Source organism: Clarias gariepinus, chromosome 27, assembly GCF_024256425.1.
Source record: "Clarias gariepinus isolate MV-2021 ecotype Netherlands chromosome 27, CGAR_prim_01v2, whole genome shotgun sequence".
Classification (NCBI taxonomy): Eukaryota; Metazoa; Chordata; class Actinopteri; order Siluriformes; family Clariidae; genus Clarias; species Clarias gariepinus.
Window position 1 is genome coordinate 9,398,866 of NC_071126.1, and position 23,595 is coordinate 9,422,460.

A 23,595-nucleotide genomic window follows, 5' to 3' on the forward strand; every position below is an offset into this window, starting at 1 on the left:
CCCTTTCAAAAGTAGCTTGGTATAATAATCATAATTTTGGGGTTCAGGGTTACTTTTCAGTGTAGTACGTTTTCCACATGTCACCAATAAAGAGCAATATCATTTGAATATTGTAAATTATGTTTTGTTTTCACTGACATCATCAGAGCTGCATGGAAGTGTAAATATATATTGCAAATATATATAGTGTAAATTACATTGTCAGTGTTAAAGCAATGAAAATTGCTAAAAGCGCTATACAAATAAAATTGAATTGAATTGAAAAATTGAAAATTTTGAAATTATCTTGACCACCAAACAGTATATGATGATCAAGTACACTGAGACAGAGGTGGACGATAATGATACTATTCACCTGGTACCAGAAATGTTTTATATATTTCATTTCTTTTACGCTGGCTTTTCATTTTCCATGACACTAATGTAGTACCGTGGGGAATGTTGTGGGGGAAAAAAAATCGTGTTACTTACTAGAACAATAATTTAGCGAATAAGGTATAAACAAATCATACTCTGTATTTACGTGTTCTAACCGAGGGCAGCGGTTTGTTTAGAGGGTGGATCTCTGATGGATCTGGAGGCAAATGTGATTCTAAAGCCACTGTAAAATCGCGTGGGCATCTCAGATGATGGGTGCAGTGATAACTATTTTACTCATCACTGAAATCATGGCAGCTGAGTAACTGAAATAGCTAACACAGGAGCTGAGTAACTTGTATTTCATTACACCTATTCATTTAAAGCTGAAAACAGCCATTTCTTTTAATCTGTAAAATATAGCTTTTCTGCTCAGCTGCTTGGCTATTAGTACCCTATAGACTTACACATGAATATGATAAAGATTTAATCTTTGACCAAAAAAAATAAAAAAGGCAGCAAACCAGAATTATAGGCCGGTAAGTAGTTGTTTGTTATCTCCCTTTTAATTACAGGAATCTTTTTGTAATATGTTTGTTCTATCTGATCATAGAACCTGGTTCTAGTCAAAGTGCTTATGTTTGTTGGTAGATGAAAGCAAATGCTTTCTACTCCCAAATAGTTTATTCTATTGTAGATCTGAACACTTGGAGAAGATAATAGGATTTTGGCCATGCCAAGTCTACAATCTTATGGTGTCTGCTTCCTGGCAAGTTAATTACAGATCTGGTTATTTTAATAATCTTAATTATTTAAGATGTTTAAAATAACCCTAAATCTCAGGCCTGTAGCTATTTTTACAGCCACTGGGTGATCCAGGTCACTACACCTTTGTCATTCGTGGGTCACACATGTTCTGTTCAGGGTTCCTGAGATTGCAGAGCCCCTATCAACTTAAATTTTAATTAACCTGCTAGCAAACACTAACCGTGGATTATGCTTATCTAGAGCTCTAATAATACTAGTAATACTGTTCCAAATACATCACTAGTTTAATAAAAAGTGACCCATATTACATCTAGTGCATGTCTTCTACAGGCTAAAAATATGCACGTGCTCCACATCCTTTTTAACATGTACTCCAAAAAAAAAAAAAAAAAAAAACTGTTTAAAAATCGTGGATTGTGGTGACACTAGTGAATAACATGCAGCATTTGGGGATTTAAAATAAAGACAGATAAATGTCTTTAAAATGGGCAAACCATGTGTGGTCAGGTGTTTCTAAAGTAAGCTCCTTTTTTTAAAAAAAAGGCAAAATGAAAAAAAAAAAAAGACATCCTATAAAGTTCTAGGTGAAAAAAAATTCTTTAGCCCTAAACACATTGCTGTGGTCAATTTTGGATGCTTACGCCAGAAATGAGGAATGCAATGAAGTGTAGAATTCTAACCTGTGTCAGTAATAGAAGGCTGATATAAGGTCTTATTAGATCTTTTGCATATGTAATTAGGGGGGTTCCAGCTTCCAAGACAAGGTGGGAGTCTGTTGCCATCATTGTCTACCCGTTGAGTGTTTACTGCTTGACCTGGACCTGAGCTTTGCAGAGTGTTCTGGGATCCGAGCTGCTGCTGCTGCTGTTCACAGTTTTTCTTAAAACTCGCATTGACTTTAACCTCAGGCTTTTCTGTTTCAATAAGAAAAAAGAGATTTATTATCCTTCCAAAAGTTTAACAAGTTAACACTTGTTTTCCTATTTATAACAATTTTATTATGAACTTGCAAAAGTAAAACTGGTGATGTGTGTTTAAAAAAAAAAAAAGGCATCTAATAGTGTAGCAGCTCTTGCATAACAGACTTAGAATAGAAAAGCCTGATGATATTGAGCAATTTCTTACCAGATAATTCTAGTATCTTGTTGAGATAGAACGACTGTCTTTGGAGTAGGGCTTTTTTCTTCTCCTCTAAGCACTGGCTTCGGTCCTTGAGAGCCCAAATCATAAGTCGAGCCTGCCACCGAGAGGTCACACCTTGTTAAACCGAGTGCTCTATACAAGACTACCACAACATCACCTTAAAAGAGGGGTTCTCAAACGTTTGAGATTAAACCCAACCAATTCAAGACACAAGTTAAATAGGATAGACACATAGAGTATAAGAACACAAGGATAAAAAAAAAAAAAAAAATCTCTGATAATGGTTGTGATTTCCAATGACCATTACCTTGAAGAATATAGATCCCGTGATCAAAATACAAGCAGAAAGACTTTGAATAACAGTGAGCTGTGTCAACTGTTCAGTATATTACTAATTTAATCCTTTTTACATTATTGTCACTATTACAGTCAAACCACAATTTATGGTTCTAACCTGATTTAGAATGTCAAGCTTGCACATTGAGACTCGTTCCTCAATGTTCAGTGCTTTTTTCAGTGCATAAAAGTACTGGCGCATTTCGTCGCGGCGAACGCGTTCATTTTCAGTGTGAATCAGTCGTTTTTCTAGCACATCCACCGGATGTTCTGTGGAAAGATACTTATTCTGTAAAACAAAAAAAACAGACAAAAGCTGACATTTCTCATACATTCCTCCAAATGTGATATGTGGGTATATACAAGAAAATAATTAAATGTCTAAATATTACACTAATTACTAAAAACATGGGCCTAAGATACATTAAGTTTTAGATTCTATGGGTTTTCTTAAATGTTCTTGTACAGTATATTTCTATTTGTACAGTATATTTCTATTTGTACAGTATATTTCTATTTTCGTACAGCATATTTCTATTTTTCCTAGTTCAATTTTATTTTTAATTTAAGTTTTCTATCGTATTTCTTTTATTTATATTTATTTCTTATTATGAGCTTTGATTCCTTTTTTAAGGTCACTGGCGGTCGTATAAGCATTTCACTACATTTCGTACTGTGTATGACTGTGTATGTGACAAATAAAATTTGAATTTTCAAAGAGTAACCTCACCTTTTTCCATGAAGCTGCTCTCTTTGCATTCCTGTGTGAATAATATATAATGATAAATTAAAAATCACTACATAGTATTTGCATAATATTGGACAAACTGGGGCTGTCATAAAATGTTAAGACTCCTTGCTTGGGTTCTTGCTATTATTTGTCCACTCACTCACTCATCTTCTATACCGCTTTATCCTGCATTCAGGGTCACGGGGTCCTGGAGACTATACCAGAAGACTTACACGAGGCAGGGTACACCCTGGACAGGGTGCCAATCCATCCCAGGGCACACACTCATACACACATTCCGGGCAACTTGGAAAAGTCAATTTGCCTAATTTGCATATCTTTGGACTGTAGGAGGCAACCGGAGTACCCGGAGGAAACCCACCAAGCACAGGGAGAACATGCAAACTCCACGCACACAGAGATGAGAATCAAGTCTGGCATTGTTTGTCCATATTATTTATAAGTTATTATTATTTCAAAAAGATTTTTTTTTTAAAGGCCAGCTGCCAGAAAACACACCACAAATTCAAGTTATACTTAGATCTTAATTTACATACCTGGCATTCCTCTTTCGAACTGTGTAATATTCTATAGATGTATCACCCTAGAATTCAAAAACAATTTCAGCAATATAGCATCTTTTATTCCCCTTATAATTATGTAACAGGCATGCACAGAGCAATGTTACATCTGGTACGAGATTGATAATTTTTAAATATTAATACTGGACCACTTACAGTGTCATCTGATGTTTCACTGTCACTCGTATAGTCATTACTCCAATCCTCTTCATCACTATTCGAGTCCTCTTCGCTGTCATTACTTGAATTGTCAATATCATTGCCGAACCTGCGACGCACAACTGCCACCTGATCTTCAGCCTCATCTTCACTCAAGTTCACCACATCCACAATAATATCATTACTATCACTCAACTCTTCTACTGCTGTTTTAGATTTAAGCAGCTTGTTTCGATCTTCTGCTTCACGTTTTTCCTCTTTTAAATCCTGTTTATCTGTTTTGGTGACTGCAGGGCAGCTGTCTGACAATTTGTGAAAACCATCTGAAAGCCCTGTGGATGATTTATGTACATTGTGTAGAAGAGGCGAAACATTTCGTTTGCCATTTTCCTTACTTGAAGCGGCAGTGAATGTGGAAAGTTTCATGGGTGTCTGACCATCTAGTAGAGAGCACACAGCATTAGGAGCTATATCAGTATCCTTATGGCCGTCTTCTGGATTATTATAAAATTCCTTTTGTTTGAGATTTTTTAAACAATTTTCAGAGGCCAAACCTTGCACGCTTAAATCCTTGGGAAATTCTGCGACCGTTTGATTCATACTGGGCTCTTCTTTACTGATAAGTGGTAAAATATTATCCGAGCTAATATGCTGTTTTGCATCACCATCATGCACAGAGCAGGTGTCTGTCTTGCATGAGCTACTGTAAATATTAGCAGAGCCAAGTCTTTGTCCGCTTACAACAAAGGAATCAAAATGTGTATTCTCCCCTTTTTGTCTGTTGCAAGTTTCTATTGCACTGATGTGCAAATCGTTATTTTGAGAAAGAACCCCTTGGATCTTGATATTAGACTCAGGATCATTAGTTTCCAGGTATTTCTCTGTTGGATCATTATAGGGCTCATTTTTATTCAGAACTGGAAGAGTATTTTCTTGAATTGCAACTTGTTCTCTGGTTTCAGTGGTTGTCTGTAATTGTTTATTACTGTCAACTTTGTTAATGATAACTAGTGGCTCTTCTTTGCTGACATTTCCAGTTTTTAAGTTTTCCGCACTTACATATGAATCAAAGACATTTTCTTTGTTGTTGTTTGGCTTGGTAGACATCATCTGTTTTTGTTCAACATGAGAGCTTTTAGAACACACGTCATCTTTAGGTGGCAAATCATTTTCATGAATGTTGTGGCTTTTTGGAGTCTCTGTACCTACATGTAGACATTCATCAGAGCTATTTAAGATAGCTTTAACAGTTTTTGTAGTGTTCTTCAGCTCGCTGACTTTATCTGCAGCTGGGCTTTCAGCAGCAACATCCAAACTATTATTCAGCTCTTTATCTAAATCTTCATTTTCTTCTTCAGAGTCAATCCACAAAATTCGCTCTGCTCCATTTGGTGGCCAATCATCCATATCATCAGGTTCCCATTCACTGACATCATCTTGGAGTACCATCTCAGCACCATAAGGTACCCAGTCTTTGCTGTCTTGTGTCCCTGTATTTACTGACTGAGAGAACTGTTCCACAGGCTCATCTTCATAAAGATCTTCTGAGGGAATGCAACTGCTGCTCTTGTTTAAGGCTTCTGAAGCCTGTGCAGAGATACAATTTGATGGTTCAGGAGGTGGAAGCGGATTGGTATTACTTACTGAGCCTTGACAGGTTTGTTCAGGGCTTGTGGAGGGACTCTGTTGGACAGAATCCTTTACACTTTCATCATTCTTTGGGCTTTCAGCAGGATGAGAAGCAACTGAAGTGACATTTGCAGAAACAGCAGGCACAGCAGAATGAAGGAGTTTAATCAAAGTGAAACCTCCAGGAAGCATCAACGTTGAAGAACTGTGTTCACGAGGCTTACAAACTTCTGCTGATCCTATAGGCTTCCCCACATTATTAGGAGGACATATTCGAAAAGAGAATGTCCCAGCTTTACCTGAAAAACCTGACTGTACATTAAAAGCTGGCATGCCATTAGCTATGTGTATGCCACTTGTTGCTGACAGGGAAAACACATTGGGTGCAATGACTGGCAAAGGATTGGGCAACACGTTACTAAGAGGAGTTGAGTTCAAAGGCTTCTGAAGAGATTTGGTGTCTTGTGGCAGGCATGTATTAGATGCTGTTTGCACAACCTGTAAAGTGCTGCCTAATAAAGCCATTCCAGGAAAATAGAGAAAACAGACACATTGTAAGAAACAAATAAAAAAATAACACAACCACAGCGGCAATTTGTACTTTTGTACACCTTATGAATAATACTTTTGTTTACATAAGCCAAACCATGTCTTCCATTAAATACGAGTCTTAAATCAACTAAACTCCCTAGCTATAATCGACAATATATTTACAGTTAAACCTTGAATTGCAAGCAGAATTCGTTCTGAAAGCATGCTTGTATATCTTAACGAATTTCCGCATAAGAAATAACTGAAACTGATAATTCATTCCACAACCCAATAATATTTAAATAAAAATAATTAAGCACAAATAGCAAATTAAAAATAAAACAAATAAACCTGCACTTTACCTTTGAAAAGAACCCTGACAGATCAGTGTTTCTGTTCCTTTTTCCCAGTGGTGTGCACACACACACACACAAACGGAAACACTACTTTGTCTGAAAAATTTAACACGCGCCGAAACTGAGCATGGGATACAATTACCTATTGTAACATATATAGCGCGGAAAGAACTATTAGCTCAGTTGTGATCACTTGACGTTCGGCAGACAAATGCATGCGTTCAACTTGTAGTTAAAATGTATAAAAAATTTTGCTTGTGATGCAAAATGCTCGCAGACCGAGTTACTTGCAATCCAAGGTTCCACTGTATTCTTAAATAGATTTTCATATACCCATTTGCCTTACCAAAATCTGTAAATACACAGTCTCTAATTTTTCAAAGTTAAATAAATTATGAGACAACTGAAAGGATAAAAACATACTGAACTGACCTTGACTGACAGAACTCGGCTGTAGATGAACAACAGGAGCAGGGCTGATGGGCTTTAACTCCAAAAGTTTTCCATTGTACTGACATACAAAGTTTGACCCTTGCCCTCCTGGTGCAGGCTTCAGAATCACTTGTTGGCCCGGTGGGAGGCTGGAACTAGGAGCAGCAGCAAAGTTGGAGGGTCTTACTGGCACAAGAACAAATCTGGTGCCGTCAGGCACAATGGGCGTTAGGCCAGGTTGTTGGCCTAGAGAGGGTAACAGACATACTTTCCTTCAAATATTTATCAGCAACAGGAATATATAATACTATCGCTATTGCAATTACTTTTTGAGTTAACTTTCTACCAACCAGCAGAATGTTTTTTGGCATTTTAGAATTACAAATTTACAAATTACAAATTATTTGTTTTGTTTTATAACATCACTTACCTGCAGATTTTGAAGTGGTATTTAAGGGACCTGTGGTTGTTCTAGTGTTTTTGGAGGTGGTGTCAGGTTCAGGCACATTGGCTAAAGGAGGTCTGGCTGCAGCAAGATTTGAAGAAGTCCGATTAGAAACATTTGCCAGTTCCTTTACAGAGCTTCGCTTGAGAGAAGCTTTGAAAGTGGCATTCAAGCGACCCGTTTTTGTTCTTGTGTTTTTGTAGGTGGTGTTAGGTTCAGGCACATTGGCTAAAGACGGTCTGGCTACAGCAAGATTTGGAGAAGTTTGATTTAATACATTTGCCACTTCAATTACAGAGCTTGGCCTGAGAGAGGCGTTGAAAGGACATGTTTTGGTGATATCTTCATTTTTGGGTTGATCAGGCAGCAGCCTACCAGTGACAAAAGCTGCAAAGCGATTCACTGAATGTAATGCTCCCAGTTGGCCCAGCAAGAATTTTGCTTGATTGTATGTTTTGCCATTTACCTGCAATGCAATTCAAGAGAACACTTAAATTTAAAGAAAATAATTATATTATGTTTATGTGCAACTTTTGAATGTCCTATCCTGCATCTTGTATAAATGACGTAAAAACTATATAATATATTGTTCCAACATCAGGATTTATTTAATGTATTTTGTTATTTAAACATTAATCCCATAATTCAGATTGCCATTTGTTTTTGATGTGTACATTTGAAATTGGTCTCAGATCTGTGACATGAAAAAATGCACAAAAAAAAAAGAACGTTTGAAGTTTTTTTTTTTAGACAATGCTTCTTTGGCAGTATTGTCTGCTTTCTCATTATGATAGATTCCTAAATATCTAGGTATCCAACAGAAAATTATATTAAAATTCAAAATTTTTATTAAATTTTCCACAATTGTTGGATGATATATTAATAAGAGAATTCGATAAACTTCAAAGCCATTAGCAGACCATCTGCCCCTGCAGTAACTTTGATCTGGGATGCGGTAACCTTCTGCCACATCAGATTTTGATTCATCCGTGCACATCGGAGTATGCTGTGGTAGTTTTTCCTCTTATGATTGTTTTAACTATATTTATTAGAATAGGTTTTGGATTTTTTTCCCCCTAAATCCAGATACATTTTATGCTTCTTAAGATCCCATTGGGGAATTCTGCAAAAATGTGTCTGTTCCAATATGTTTAAGTCCTCTTTTAGGTTCTCAGTTTTAATACTTAATCAAAAAGGAGGGATACAGTTTGGTTTCTTTTCATGGATTACTGAATGCTGACAAGTGAAAACTCTTTATCTTATTTGATCGAAGTTTAATTGTATACTGTAATGCCAACTTTAATAGTCTTTTCTCCAAAAAGGGGTTTGTTTGCTTCTATATATAGACTTCGAACTAGTGATGTTCTGTATAAACATATCCAGTAAAAAGCCTATACATTAAAACCTCGAATTGCGAGTAACGAGCAAAGATTTTGTCTTGGAAAACAAACAAGTCTTGGTTTAAGAGTACCGGTACCATGTATCATGCATGTGCTTCTTGTTTTGATGCCGAGCGTCACATGATCACAATTGAGCCAACGTTTTTTTTTCTCTTTTGCACTGCGGAATTGTGGGTAATCGTCCCCCTGCTGGGTCTTAGTGCGCGTCTCTTACTGGTATAATCAACATCCGTGCACGCTTGTACTGTTTACTATAACACTGTGACCACGTGTGTGTGCAAAACATTTTATTTTGTGTCTGTATGCGTGTGGGTACAGCGCGCGTGTACTGTTTATTATAACACGTGTGTGTGTGTGTGTGTGTGTGTGTGTGTGTGTGTGTGTGTGTGTGCAAAAAGCAAGTCTCATTAGAGACGTTAAAAATCTATTTTCTCCCTCTGCTCAAGGCTTAGCCTGCTCTTTGCCTGTATGTGTGTGTGTGTGTGTGTCATCGTGTCATTGGAGACCTTGCCCCACAATGAGTGCCTCATTAGAGAGATTTCTTGTTTATTTTTCTGATAAACCAGCGTTTTTTTCGTTGTGTGCGCACGCGTGTGCATAAAAAGAGTGGAGGAAGAGTAATTGTGTAAAACGAGAAGGGGGAGGGGGGGGCTTACGTTAGATTCACCCATACACACAGACACACACACATAAACAGCGCCTGCGAGCACAAATGGAAACACTTATCTTTTTGGATTTATTTTTACTTTTTTAAAAGGTAAAGTGCAGGTTAATTTGTTTTATTATGACATAATATTTTGTGTTAATTATTTTTGGGTATTTATTTTTTTGGGGCTGTGGAACAAATAATTTGAGTTTCCATTATTACTTATGGGAAAAATAAATTTGGTGTTTTGAAATACAAGCCCGCTTCTGGAATGCATTATGCTAGTAATCCAAGGTTTCACTGTATATAATTTCCTTGCTGAACCACGTGCCAAGTCGTTGTTCTGAAAAGCTAACAACAACAATCAAGCCTTGATCGAATTAAAGTTCTATATATATTCATAAGAGTTGGACTGTTTGCTCCCCATTTGGTTTGAAATAAAACCTTTAAAATATTTATTGCTTTAAAACATTTCTTTGTAAGTAATTTAATGTCTGGAATAGACCATTTGCTGTTAAATGTAATACCAAGAAATTTGGTCTCTTTTATATGTTTAGTGGGAACTCCATCCATAAACAACTCTGGTTAATTATGGTATAACCGAAGGTGCTGGATTTTTTGCTCAAGTTATTTTGTTCTTGCTTCTGTAACAAATGCAAATATGTACATATAAACTACAGAGGACATCAGAGCCACTGTTTTTTGCAATTCTATAAATTTTTTATATTAAAATACATTATTTAGTCACAGATTAAATAGTTCCTTGAGTTACTCCAAGTTATTTTTTATGCAGGTTTAAAACAATGTGTTTTCTACTTTGAGTCTAAAATAAATAAGAAACTTAAAATAAGCAAACATTTATTTGATATGAATCATTTAAGATTCCTTGATTCCATATGGTGCCATAGGCCTCCTCTAAATAAATAAAAAAAATACTGCTGCATGTTCATTCCTAATGAACACATCATTATAATTTTTTATATAACTTTTAAGACAGACATGGGGGTCTGTGCTGCTTCGACCTTTCCTGAATCCACACTGGGTATTATTTATGTAATGTTCAGATTTCAGTGTCCAAAATAAGCGGGTCATTAACCATCCTCTCTCTTGGTTTTAACAACTGGTTAAAGCGAAACGGCTATAGTATTTTTCCCCCTGACTTTGGAATAGGATTATAGCAATACTTTGCTTCGTGCAAAGCAGATAGAATGTTTCCTGATATCCAGATAGTAAAAAAAGTGTAAGAAAAAAAAAAAGTGAGGGAGATTCTTTAAGAATTTATAGTTAATATTATCTTGTCCAACAGACTTTTTAATGGCTCGTTGTAGTTCTTACATAAAAAAAAAAAAAATAGAGCTAAAGCCTCATGGAAGGCTCTAAAAGCAGGAATGAAGTTTTCAATTGATAAATTCTTTTTAAAAGTTTTTGCTAATAAGACATTATATTCAGCAAAAAATAGGTAAATGCAATCAATTTTATAACATTGAAAGTCTTAATGTTATTTAAAAAATGTACCTGAATTAGAACTTGAGTAGGATGATCTTCTGGTTTCTTTATATCTGCCCTAAGATAACCTGCAGGAGCAGCATTGGTGGGGAAGGACAACGGCCCTATTAGTCTGTTACAGAGTGGCTTTTTTTGTTGCTTTTCCTCCAGGCTGCTACTATTTCTCCCACAGTCATTGTCAGCTGTAAAAGAAATAAAAATAAATTAATTAATCTCCACATCAACAACAGGATAGCACATAAGTCTGAAATTTCAAGTTATTTAATAATAACAGCCTTAAAATCTCTTACAGAGTGGCTTTTTTTGTTGCTTTTCCTCCAGGCTGCTACTTTTTCTCCCACAGTCATGGTCAGCTGTGAAAGAAATAAAAATAAATTAATTAATCTCTACATCAACAACAGGATAGCACATAAGTCTGAAATTTTCTGTTATTTAATGACAACAGCCTTAAAAATCTCTTACAGAGTGGCTTTTTTTGTTGCTTTTCCTCCAGGCTGCTACTTTTTCTCCCACATTCATTGTCAGCTGCGGCAGAAATTAAAATAAATAAATTAATTAATAAGTATCCACATCAACAACAGGATAGCACACAAGTCTAAAAATTTCTATTATGTAATGACAACAGCCTTAAAAGTCTCTTACAGAGTGGCTTTTTTTGTTGCTTTTCCACCAAGCTGCTACTTTTTCGCCCAGATTTATGGTCAGCTGGTAAAAAAAATTTAATAAAGCATGTCAATAAATAAATGACAGGACAGCACATAAGTTTGAAATATTTATGTAATCTCCTAACATGGAGGCTGCATGTTGATGCACACATTTTTTTCTATATGATCAGAAGCACTTGTACCTTTCTGAGGTAGTTTTTCTTTGTTTTCAAAACCTTTCAAACTTTTCCTTGCCTTCTTCAATGGTGGTTCCAAGTCGCTGGTCATCTCTTTTTCATCCGCATGAGAGATACACACCTTGTAAATAATTGTAGAAGACCTGTCTACTCCTTTAACAGTAGTAGAAAGAAGTTGTATTTTGTACATGCCAAAGCAGAAAGGCTCAGATAGGAGGTTGCTGTTCATGCGACGGAACAGTGTACTCAGCACCGAACTCCGATGAGGCTCCCAGTTACACTCAGACAGGATTTCCAGCAGTTTAGTGGGCTTAGGCTCATCTGTCTTTATCAGAGTGTCTGTGGGATTTGTTTCTAAGGACAAAGCATCATAAAATCAAGAACATGCAAAATGCCACAACAACAGGAATTTCTCTCTGAGGATCACTCTGTGTTTCTATGTGAGAGAGAGAGTGGGAGAATAAGTGAGTGAAAGTCGTCATACACAGTAGCCCCTCCTCCTTGCCTCTCTCTCATGCCACACCAGCCACGATTCTTTTCAAAGGTAAAGTGCAGGTTCATTTGTTTTATTTTTACTTTATATTTTGTATTTACAATTTTTATATGAATATTTTTGGGTGGTGGAATGAACCATCTGAGTTTCCATTTTTATATGGGCAAATTCGCTCTGATATGCGAGGGCTTTGAATTACACACATGCTTCCGGAACGAATTATGCTTGCAATCCAAGATTTAACTATAATAAAAATAAACTACTGCACCTCCACTGAGATAGTTATGAGCTATACCCAAAATTCTCAAAAGCTACACAAGCTGTATTTTAAACAAATTACCACATTGTATAACACTGATTGCTAACACATGGGCTCACCGTAAAGCCAAGACAACCGTTTCTACAGTTACAATGTATTTATGATGTCAAAATAAACTGGCAACACTAAAAACAAAAGGATATAACAATGCTAATATGATCTTGCTGTGTTTTACTGGTAAAACTTACAAACTTTTTGTAAAACTTTGTAAAACTTACAAACTGACTTTTACGGTCAAAAAAAGTAACTCACCACTTTTTAAGCTTAAAAATAAGACACTAGTGTGAATTTTAACCTGTTTCGTTTAACAAGACATAATATGCACATTACTCGCTCATGGTGTAAGCATGGTAACAATGTGTACATTTCTACACTTATCATGGCTGCTTATACCACATTTTTTATATATATTTGGAATGAAACACAACATGTCTAGTTTTGCATGAAGGCACAGTGTAATGATTGACTCAAACCTAGTCGTTTCTGTAGACAAAGTGTTAATTGCTGGAGATTTTAATATTCATTTTGAAAACCCAGAAGACCCTCTGAGAACAGCATTTATGTCTGCATTTATATACTGGACTCGGTAGGAATAAATCAGTGTGTAGTAGGACCCACTCATAAAGCAGGTCACACTTATAATATTATTCGGATTAAGTATAAGAAATTTATTCACAATTCCACTATCTCAGATCACTATCTTGTCTCAATTCAAGTGTGTCACTGTAATAATGTACGCACAGCGCCGCGCTACCGTATGAAACGTACATTCACATCAACTACCAAACAGAGTTTTATCAGTAATCTCCCAGAGTTCCCAACTTCGATTAGATCACCGTCTGACCCCACAGAACTCGATCAGGTGACTGAATATTTGGAGTCGACATTTCGCTATACCTTAGATAATGTAGCTCCAGTTAAAAGAAAAATTATTAGAGATAAGAAACCTGCTCCCTGGTATAACGATCACACGCGCACTTTAAAACAGACCGCTCGGAAATTAGAACGTAAATGGCGTCAAACTAAATTGCTAGTATTTCTAATAGCACGGAAGTAGAGCATCCTGAACTATAGAAAAGCTCTTAGTGTAGCTAGATCAACATATCTCTCCACTCTTATAGAAAATAACAAAAATAATTCTAGATTCTTATTTAATGCTGTAGGCAAATTAACCAGAAATAAGACCACTGCAGAAATCTCCACAACAACATCATGCAATAGTGAGGACTTCATCTAGCCATGTCAGATCAGAACCTAGAACACTTAACTCCCCTTAAAGAGAATGAACTAATTTCACTCATCTCTTCTGCAGATTCATCAACCTGTATATTAGATCCTGTACCGACACATTTTTTTAAACAGATAGTACCAGCAATAACAAAACCCCTGTTGAGAATAATTCATTCTTCACTCAGCATTGGTTATGTTCCAAAATCTTTTAAATTAGCAGTTATCAAACCAATAATTAAGAAACCTGACCTCGACCCCTGTCAGCTGTCCAGTTACAGGCCAATATCAAACCTCCCCTTTATCTCTAAGATTCTGGAAAAGATAGTAGCGGAGCAGCTATCCTCATATCTACATAGAAATGGCATACATGAACTGTATCAGTCAGGATTTAGGCCTCATCACAGTACAGAGACAGCACTCGTTAAAGTAGTAAATGACATCCTATTGGCCTCTGATAAGGGTTGTGTAACTATGCTTGTATTACTCGACCTCAGTGCAGCTTTTGACACCACTGATCACGCTATTCTTCTTCACAGATTAGAAAATGTAGTAGGAATTAAGGGTACAGCCCTCTCCTGGCTCAGATCCTATCTGACCCATCGTTATCAGTATGTAGACTTAAATGGTGATTATTCTGCATGCTCTAGTGGAGTTTGGCGTTCCGCAGGGTTCAGTTTTAGGTCCACTGCTTTTTTCCCTTTACATGCTTCCTCTGGGCAACATAATCCGTAAGCATGGTATTAGTTTTCATTGTTATGCTGACGATACACAGTTATATGTCTCAGCAAAACCTGATGAGAAAAAACAGCTTACTAAAATTGAGCAATGTGTGCAGGACATAAGAAATTGGATGCTAATTAACTTCCTTCTGCTAAATCCGGATAAGACAGAAGTTCTAGTCATAGGACCGCATACAGCTAGGAGTAAAATTTTAGATCACACCGTAACTTTAGATGGCCTTTCTGTTCCATCAAATGCAACAGTGAAAGACCTAGGTGTGATTATTGATTCCAGCCTTTCATTTGAAGCTCATGTAGATAATATTACCAGAATAGCATTCTTTCACCTCAGAAATATTGCCAGGATAAGAAATTTATTGTCGCTAAACGATGCAGAAAAACTAGTTCATGCCTTTATCACCTCTAGGTTGGACTATTGTAATGCCTTACTGTCTGGTTGTTCGGCTAGATGCATAAATAAGCTTCAGCTAGTCCAGAATGCAGCAGCGAGAGTCCTCACTTATCTTCACTGCATTGGCTCCCTGTGAAATTTCGCATTGATTTTAAAATACTACTCTTGACATATAAAGCATTAAATGGTCTCGCGCCGCAGTACCTGAGCGAACTGCTAGTGTCTTACAATCCGCCACGCCTACTTTGATCAAAGGATGCAGGCTGCTTGTCAGTACCGCGTATTATGAAAAATACAGCTGGGGGCAGAGCTTTTTCTTACAAAGCCCCAAAATTATGGAATAGTCTTCCAAATAGTATTCGGGATTCAGACACAGTCTCAGTGTTTAAGTCCAGGCTAAAAACCTATTTATTTAGCCAAGCATTTTTATAAATAGATTTGCCATAGGTAAAGGAGCAGATCTGGGGGACTCATGGACGTAGAGTATTATGGTGAACTGGTATGTTTAGATGCTGTCTTCCTCACTCTCATTGATCACTCAGGTTTGCTGACGGTGAGGTGATTGTTTGCTTTACATGTCAGGAAGCCCTCATGTGTTTTCTTCTGGCTCTCCCTTTTAGTTATGCTGTCATAGTTAGTCCTGCCGGAGTCTCTGCTTGCACTCTACAGTTAATATACATTCACATTATACATTGTGTGACTGTGACCATACCTAACTGCCATCTCTCCTCTTCTTCTCTTTCCCCCCCTCTTTCTCTTTCCTCTCTCCTCCTGTCTCCCCCTTTCACTCTTTCTCTCTCTCTGTCGAGCTACACATGTCGTTCCTAAACTGCCAGTGATCCAGACTCCCTCTGCCCTGCGGACCTGTCTGACCCATCCTGGTGCCCTGCTTCTGGCTGAAGATCTCGTCACATGGATGCCCCGTGTGTCTCTCTGGGATGCGTCTGGTGTCTGGGGATGATTCTCTCTACCTAGAAAATGGTTCTGGCCTTGACTGGTGTTGGCAACTGTTTCTCTGGGGACTTGACAGTTCGATAGTTCAGGACTGGAACTTCTTACAAGTCTACCTGGGTCTTCAATAACTACCTGGACTCCATATTAACATCAATTAACATCAGCTATTATAGCTGAACTGCCTCCCACCCTACACACTGTATAAATGCAGATCATTTACTGCTTTCTGTTTCACCCAAATGAGGATGGGTTCCCTGTTGAGTCTGGTTCCTCTCAAGGTTTCTTCCTATTACCATCTCAGGGAGTTTTTCCTTGCCACTGTCGCCCTCGGCTTGCTTACCAGGGACAAACTGACCATTTTGATTCATAAAAATTCACATTTCATACAAACTTAAATAATTCTTTTGACTGTGTAAAGCTGTTTTGCGGCAATGAAAATTGCTAAAAGCGCTATACAAATAAAATTGAATTGAATTAATGAAATTCAAGACCATAGATACCAACCTGGCACTTTCTCAGAGGATGGTGGTTCAGCTGCTTTAGCAGTTTCATTCTAGAAAGAAAAAAAAAAACAATATCACTTAGATTTACTAGAATGAAAAAGAAAAAAAAGGAATTGAATTGATTGAATTAAATTGACAATCCATGTCACTTACAAGCTGCTCAGGTACTGTCTTTTGTTTTTTGTTAGGGAACATATGTATCTGAGGTGGTGGATTACTGTTGTACTCTCTTACACGAGCACATGTCATCTTGCTCTCAAAATACAGATAGACGGGGTCTTTATCTTCCTCCTGTACCTAAAACAAAGCAGGTGCACCAAATTAGCAGAAAATCACAACATGCTGAAAAATATTTACTTTGACATAAATTTAGGTTTGCTACAGCTTTTTAAAGACAACTCTTTTAACATATTCCAAACAATTTATCACATTTCTTTGTTTGGTACAGCCAAAAAACAAACTGTAAACTAAACTTATTAGACAGATTTATTACTCACCTGACTAGAGGGATCGGTAGGACATGAACGAGATTTACGAAAAATCGATGAGGCTGGCTGAAACAATGGCTCAGGGTCATGTTCTCCTGCTTTCCTTTTCCATAAGGTAGTGATATTAGGTGCAGGAGGTGGTCTGGTTTCCTTCTCTGGATCTGCAATAGCTTTCGGGAATAAAGTGATCCATGTTATTGATTTTCACTTTGGAGAAAATTATCACAATGTTAGCTAGGATGTTAACTTTTATTTATTTAAACTCACAATGGTACAAATATGTTATTGCAAGAAAGTAGAGAAGGTATGTTTTACACTGTGGGTTGTGCTTTGCTTTTTTCCACATGTACTTATCTAGTTCACTAAAGTGTAAAGCTCTGTGAAGCTTGACGTCTTACTTACTACATATTCTTAGTACATTTCTCCCCAGACTTATTTTTGGTTCTAAGAAAACCCTTACACACCCTAAACAACAAACTTATTAATATCATCTGATTCTGGTTCTCTTAGGCTACGTTTACACTGCCAGGTAAATGTAACCCAATTCCGATTTTTTGCTCATATGTGACTGATATCGGAGATGTTCTATATATAAATTAGATATGTGCTAATGTGATTGTCGTGTAAACAGACAGATCGGATTTCCTGAAGCATTGCGTTCTGTACGTCATTAAAACCGCGACTTCTTCGCGGTTTAATGACGTAATGTTATTCTCCGGTGGAAGCGTGTGTGGAATTAACCCCCCCCCCCTTCCTTTAATGCTTATTAGGGCTAAATAAATGTAAGAAATCAGTATTTGGTGAATGAAGCACATGCGCAGGCTGCAATTATGCCGTTTTTTTTCCCTCTTCCGTTTTAAAACCATGGTGACGTTTTGCGAACTTTGCATATATCGCAGACCGTAAAGCATATTTCACCTCCGTCTATCTTGGCTAGTGTGTAGCGCAAGAACCTCCCTTTAAGTATGTGCGATGTTTTAGATGGTATGGCAAGTGTAAACACGTGTATCGGATATGAGTCATAGTTAAAAAAAAACGTGTAAACAGACGATCAAAAAAATCAGATATAGGCAACAAATCAGAATTGGGCATCGAGACCTGCAGTGTAAACGTAGCCTTAGTGCAGCAATAATCACTAGCAATTATTTGCATCATCCAAGTATGAGTTTGCTATAATATAGAATAAAAAAAGAAAAAGCACTTACGAAATGCCATTACTGATCTCTTCCTGTCCTGCTGATCATTTGCAACCGTTTTTGATGTAGGTTGGAGCACAAGCACTTTGTGCTTGAAACAGCTGCAGTCAAACATGCACTCAACTCTCCGACAGTGAGTAGGCCCTCGAATTTTCCTCTCCAAGCTGTCACAAAGGCAGCCCAAACGACAGAAATCCTCAGAACATGCATTCTCATTTTTATGATGATCTTTATCTTTACGGACCGCAGATCTCTTTCTTGGGATCTGAAGAGATTAACAATAAAGGCTGAGTACATGGAAAATTCATTTTCATATACAAATGATTTCTGTCATTAATTATTGCTACGTATGGATCTAAGTAGATCTTACCTTGAAATTAATCAGAGCCTTAAGAGCGGCAATTGCTCTCTCAGTAGTGATGTGTGTACGAACTTTACCTTGACAGAATACCTCTTCCTCCATCTCCTGAAGCAATGTCTTGTTTTCGACTTTTTTTTCTCTTATTACAGGGATTGTGGGACTGGACACACTACAACCATGGCTGGCTGTCTCTACAATGGAGTCCATTTTTAGCTGAGATTTGCCAGGTTGTTTCTTTAATCTGGGTCTAGAATCAAAGCTCATAGATCTGCTGGCTTGACCTATAGGCGCTGTACGTTGATGTGCTTGAAATGAATGAGCAAATTCTCTCCCTTTCTCTCGTTTTGTTTTTAATCTTGTTTGACATCCTTCTAAAGACAAAGATACATCGGTGCTTGGAGATCCTCTGAGTGAATATTTGGACGAGCCTTGGTCTGTTGGTTTGCTGCAGCCTTTGTTCGATGAAAGAGATCGAGTCTTAAGGAGACTGTCCAAGGTGACCACATAACTGCTGCTTTTTGAAGGTAGCTGATATGACACTGGTGATGAGCATTTGGAAAAAACAGCAACGCGATCGCTGATCTGCTCAGCCTCGTTTTCAAGATACGCATCCAACATTTCACTACAGAATGCTGAACTGTCTTTGGGGCCTACGTTAAAACAAACAAACAAAATGTACAAATCGATCCTGTTTACCTCACCAAAGGTCCTGTTGATATAGTGAAGTCCTTACCTTCAGATGTACTCTGTACTATGTTGGTCTTAAACTTCTCTCTCCAGCCTTTTATCTTTGTGGGATCATTTGTCTTCCCAGTCCGTGACACAAAACATCCAGCTGAATCTAAACAAGAAAAAGTATTGTAATTCTAACTTTTTATCTGAACTGGAAAAAACTATAGAAAGTACATGTTATGTGTCTGACCTATAGAAAGTACATGTTATTCATTATATGATCCACAGACGTCATGTGACAACAACAAGTAAAGCTCAAATTAGAGTTTCTTGTCTAGAACCACCTGCATATAGGAATTAGCTTGGGATTCACATACAGTAATGGCTCTTGAAGTGAAAATCTTAATTGTTATACTGACTGAAATATACTCACTTGTTTAAAAAAAAGCATTATAATCCCTTTCTTGTTTTGACCAATAAGTATACATTACGGTTGTTATTAAATTGACGCAAAACGTCCATCTATTTGTTTAAAACTGTGAAAAAGCAATTATTTGTTCTTACATGCCTTTAAGTATATGACAACAACACTACTAAATTTTTTCCTCTAAAAAGACAGTCAGCCCACATAAAACTGATAAACAATTTACAATTACAACTAATATCTTACACACCTGGAGAAGATGACAGGCTCATGGGATCCATTTCATCCAAACCCTCATGAATAGACGTGGAAAGGGGCAAGTGCACACCAAGGTACTGCAGGTCTATAGGTAACGTTGGATCCAGAAGTCCCAGCTTCATTCCAACTGTACACACATTAAAAAAAAAAAAAGGAACCTTTACTTTTTTGCACATCAACCCAAATGCCAACTATTAATTTAAGCCACACATTTTCCACACACCATCTTGTAGACATGGGTGAATGACCTGTCTGTGCTTTTGCTGTTTAAGTTGAAGAAGTAACATCTTCTCGAATTTGGCAATTCTTTCCGCCAAAGAAAAACTGACACCTATAGTAACAAAGAACAAATATAAACTCAGAGACTTGGTTTGTGTTTTATAGAACACTTTTAGTTGTCTTATGAAGCATCTCACTAGACTAAATTTCTTTAATTTAAAAATGTTTTTTTATTTTAAATCCATTTTTTTATTAAAACAACAAAAAAAAGATTTTTGATTTAAAATCTCAAAACATGTCTTCATACTTTCAGGTTCATGATTATCTGACTGGTGAAGTGTCAAAGACAGCGGAGGCAGAGATGATTCACTTTCTTTAATGTTTTCATCAGAAGTATTTAAGGCTTCCTTTGGAATAAGAAAAACAGCAAGTTTAATATATTATAATAAAAACATACAATTAATATAATCACATGGAACCAAATGTCATAAATTTCGAGGGCAAGCCAAAAGTGACTTGCACTACGGCTATATTAAAACTTCTGTTGGCCGCACTGTCTTATCAGAACTTTCCGTTCAAAGCTACTGTCTCCCCGGTCACTGCTCTGCAGGTATAGACAAGTCCCATCAGTTCATTTGTAACAGCTGTGAAAGCCAAAATTAATGCCCCACTTGTGATTAGCATGAAAAGAGCAGCATGCAGTGATTCATTTTTTTGTGGCCTAAGGGTGCACCTGGTGCAGTTATTTAAAGAAGACGCAATATGTGCGCAATATGTAACAAAAGTTCAAGGAAGTGTTAGCCATAAAGAAGGAACCAGACACTCATCCATGGATGATGACAATGCATGCCTGCACACTTCTGCCCAGTGTCGATACTCTGCAAAAACTCTGTTGTGAGGTGTTAAAGTGTTACTTTGCAAAAACTCTGTTGTGAGATGTTAAATAGAGCAAAATCAGGATATTATCCAGATCTTGTTCTACTAAAATTTCACCTGCCTGGTCCCCTAAAAGCAACCCTACAATATCTCCAGTTCACTTCTGATGAAGTTTATTCATTAAAATAAATTCTACAGCCTACAAGTTTGGATAATTTTTGACTGACCCTCGTACATTCATTAAAAATTTTAAAAAACGACGAAGAAAATCCTACCTTTGCAACAAAAGATACAAACAACATCCCATCCACATCTTCAAGATCTGGTTGCACAGGAACATTATGTGGCATGACTTGAGCAGGGGGTTTTGCATTCTTCACATTAGACCACCGTTTAGATTTTGCTTTCCTGCCTCTTCGATTACGTCTACACCTTAGCATAGGGCCTGGTTTATGCTTGTGTGCTTGACGCCTGTTAAGGAATGGTGGTCTGGACAGGGATAAATCAGCAGACTTAGGTTCCCAGTGAGCCTGAGGACTCTGAGCAGCAGTGGATGAATTTGTAGGGGATTCGCTGTTTGTGCAGCTTATTTGAGAATCAACAGCATCCTCAGAAGTGTTTGGATTTTTAGAGCTGCTCATGGGAGGAACTGGTTCTCCAGTGCTTGGCAAAATTTCTTCTAAAGAAACAGCTATAATTGATTCAAAATCCAAAGGTGCTAAATACTCATCTGGCTCCGTTTCTGCTGGACATTTATTCACAACAGCATCATTCTTACTATAATCTGTACTCTCTTGGCACGAAGCAATATTATTTGGACAACCTAAAGTGTCATTTCTCTTTTTAAAACAGATCTCTTCTTTCTCTTTATGCGATGCTGAGTTAGGACCACACATTCTGAAATTAAAGAAAAATCAATATTCAAATGTCAAAGGCAATTTTTACATGTTTTAAAATAAAGAAATTCCCAAATCTAAGTATTTAAAAATAAAAATAAAGTAAAATAAATGGTTTCCTTACTATTACATAAAAAAATAAGTACCTGGTGTCTGGAATACCGGTCGAGGCAGTGCTCTTTACTGCACCCTGTCTGCGCTTTCCGCCGAGCTTCCAGGCCAAACTTAAAAGCGGAGATTGTAAATGTGTGCCAACAGAAGAGCAGAGCCTGAGTTTGTCTTTGAGTGGATTAATGCTCTGGTTGTCCTTTCTAAAAACCATTGCAAAAGGGTTACAATCAATTTTAAGCTGAGTGATCTGAGGGTTCTGGTAGCCCGTGACTGCATAAAACTCTGTTTGGGGGAAGGAGAACGTTTTAATATTTGGACTATGAACTGTAATCGGTTTCTCTGAATCTGGATCCACAGGCACAATATGCAATCGCGGTAGGTATCGGTGCATCGGACGCAAAAGCACACAGCCATCTTGGTCAATGGAGCCGTTGGTTAGCTTTACCTTGTAAAAGGACACAGGGCTTTCCATCCACTGTTGGCCCAGGGCTGGGGACTCTGGGTGGACACAGATCTGTCTCAGCACATGTGGCTCATCCACTGCAACACGTTCCCATGTGTTTCCATTAAATCTGTAGGTAAAATCATCTAAAGGCATAATATCCATGACTAGAAAGTACTTCCTTTGCAAATCTAATCCACTCAAACTAAAGCGGCAGCACGGGAACATGCGTCTGCCTTGCTTTGTGAGGATCATCTCTGTGCCCAAGCTGTGAAACCGACTCCAAACCGACTCATTCTCCAGAGTAACTTTAATGTCGCTGCTTGAGTGACTTTCCTGGGTAGAGCTTTTAGTAAGTGCAATAGGTGACGAGGTATCATACTGGTTTGCCTGGTTGTTCCCCCACTCATTCATTTTGTCGGACACTGACTGTGGAGACTTCCCTGTCAATTCCACCTTTTCCAAATTCAGTTCAGTTTCATCAACCTCCATGGTGCAAGCAATAATAGACCACAGTGAATCCTGTTAAGGGCAGTCTGAATCTCATGCCTTGGAGCCAGTCTTCGTGTGCTAGGCATCCTAATGAACAAAAAAAATAATAATAATAATAAAAAAAAAAAACAGAAGGCGTGAGAATTGGCTTATTAACAATGACAAAACACTTAACACATCAAAAAATTTATAAAATCAATACCCATCATCTCGTATAGGGTCTTTACCCAAACAAGTAGGCCGTTGTTACATAATCCTAGCCAGACAAAAAAAAAGCACACACTTTTGACTGCTTTTAGCTTTGCTGCGCAATGACACAAAGTCTTCAAATATGTCTGTGCCATCCAAAGGAAAAAAAAAAATCATAGATGCAATAACCAGGTCATTCAGTACATTCGGGTTGTCAGCTAACTAATTTTATTGCTACATAATGTCGCTGAGTCTAGACCTGACCAACTCAAGCAACCCCTAATCATAACACTGCGTCTAGAGGCACAGTACAGTAGCTACTATGCATGATGTGTGCATCGCTTTATGCGTTTCCCTACTTACTCTGACACACCCATCACTGTAGATCTGGGTCAATCTGGACTCATCACAACAGGGATTTAGTTTACCATAAAATAAGTTTAAACTTTATGTTCCTTGGCAAACTAAATCCCTGTTCTGA

General features: G+C 37.5%; 1 protein-coding gene across 2 annotated transcripts in view; it reads right to left on the reverse strand.

Annotated features, from left to right (window-relative positions):
- The window catches only part of magl (MAX dimerization protein MGA-like), a 34,116-nt gene that overhangs the window by 8,834 nt on the left and 1,687 nt on the right, over window positions 1-23,595 (reverse strand). Inside the window, exons 2-24 of one of the 2 annotated variants that reach the window (XM_053488983.1) lie at window positions 22,027-23,012; window positions 21,260-21,881; window positions 20,416-20,515; window positions 20,113-20,220; window positions 19,882-20,016; window positions 19,269-19,376; window positions 18,545-19,185; window positions 18,184-18,439; window positions 16,988-17,139; window positions 16,644-16,787; window positions 16,492-16,540; window positions 11,867-12,214; window positions 11,662-11,724; window positions 11,482-11,544; window positions 11,029-11,201; window positions 7,453-7,933; window positions 7,023-7,268; window positions 4,072-6,215; window positions 3,892-3,938; window positions 3,335-3,365; window positions 2,723-2,893; window positions 2,251-2,362; window positions 1,806-2,039 (exon numbers count right to left, since the gene is read on the reverse strand). In XM_053488983.1, coding sequence (XP_053344958.1) covers window positions 1,806-2,039; window positions 2,251-2,362; window positions 2,723-2,893; window positions 3,335-3,365; window positions 3,892-3,938; window positions 4,072-6,215; window positions 7,023-7,268; window positions 7,453-7,933; window positions 11,029-11,201; window positions 11,482-11,544; window positions 11,662-11,724; window positions 11,867-12,214; window positions 16,492-16,540; window positions 16,644-16,787; window positions 16,988-17,139; window positions 18,184-18,439; window positions 18,545-19,185; window positions 19,269-19,376; window positions 19,882-20,016; window positions 20,113-20,220; window positions 20,416-20,515; window positions 21,260-21,881; window positions 22,027-22,925 — 7,327 coding nt within the window. In that variant the 5' untranslated portion in view covers window positions 22,926-23,012. Of the gene's footprint in view, window positions 1-1,805; window positions 2,040-2,250; window positions 2,363-2,722; window positions 2,894-3,334; window positions 3,366-3,891; window positions 3,939-4,071; window positions 6,216-7,022; window positions 7,269-7,452; window positions 7,934-11,028; window positions 11,202-11,481; window positions 11,545-11,661; window positions 11,725-11,866; window positions 12,215-16,491; window positions 16,541-16,643; window positions 16,788-16,987; window positions 17,149-18,183; window positions 18,440-18,544; window positions 19,186-19,268; window positions 19,377-19,881; window positions 20,017-20,112; window positions 20,221-20,415; window positions 20,516-21,259; window positions 21,882-22,026; window positions 23,013-23,595 lie in introns of both variants that reach the window. The other variant, XM_053488982.1, reaches the window with a different exon arrangement.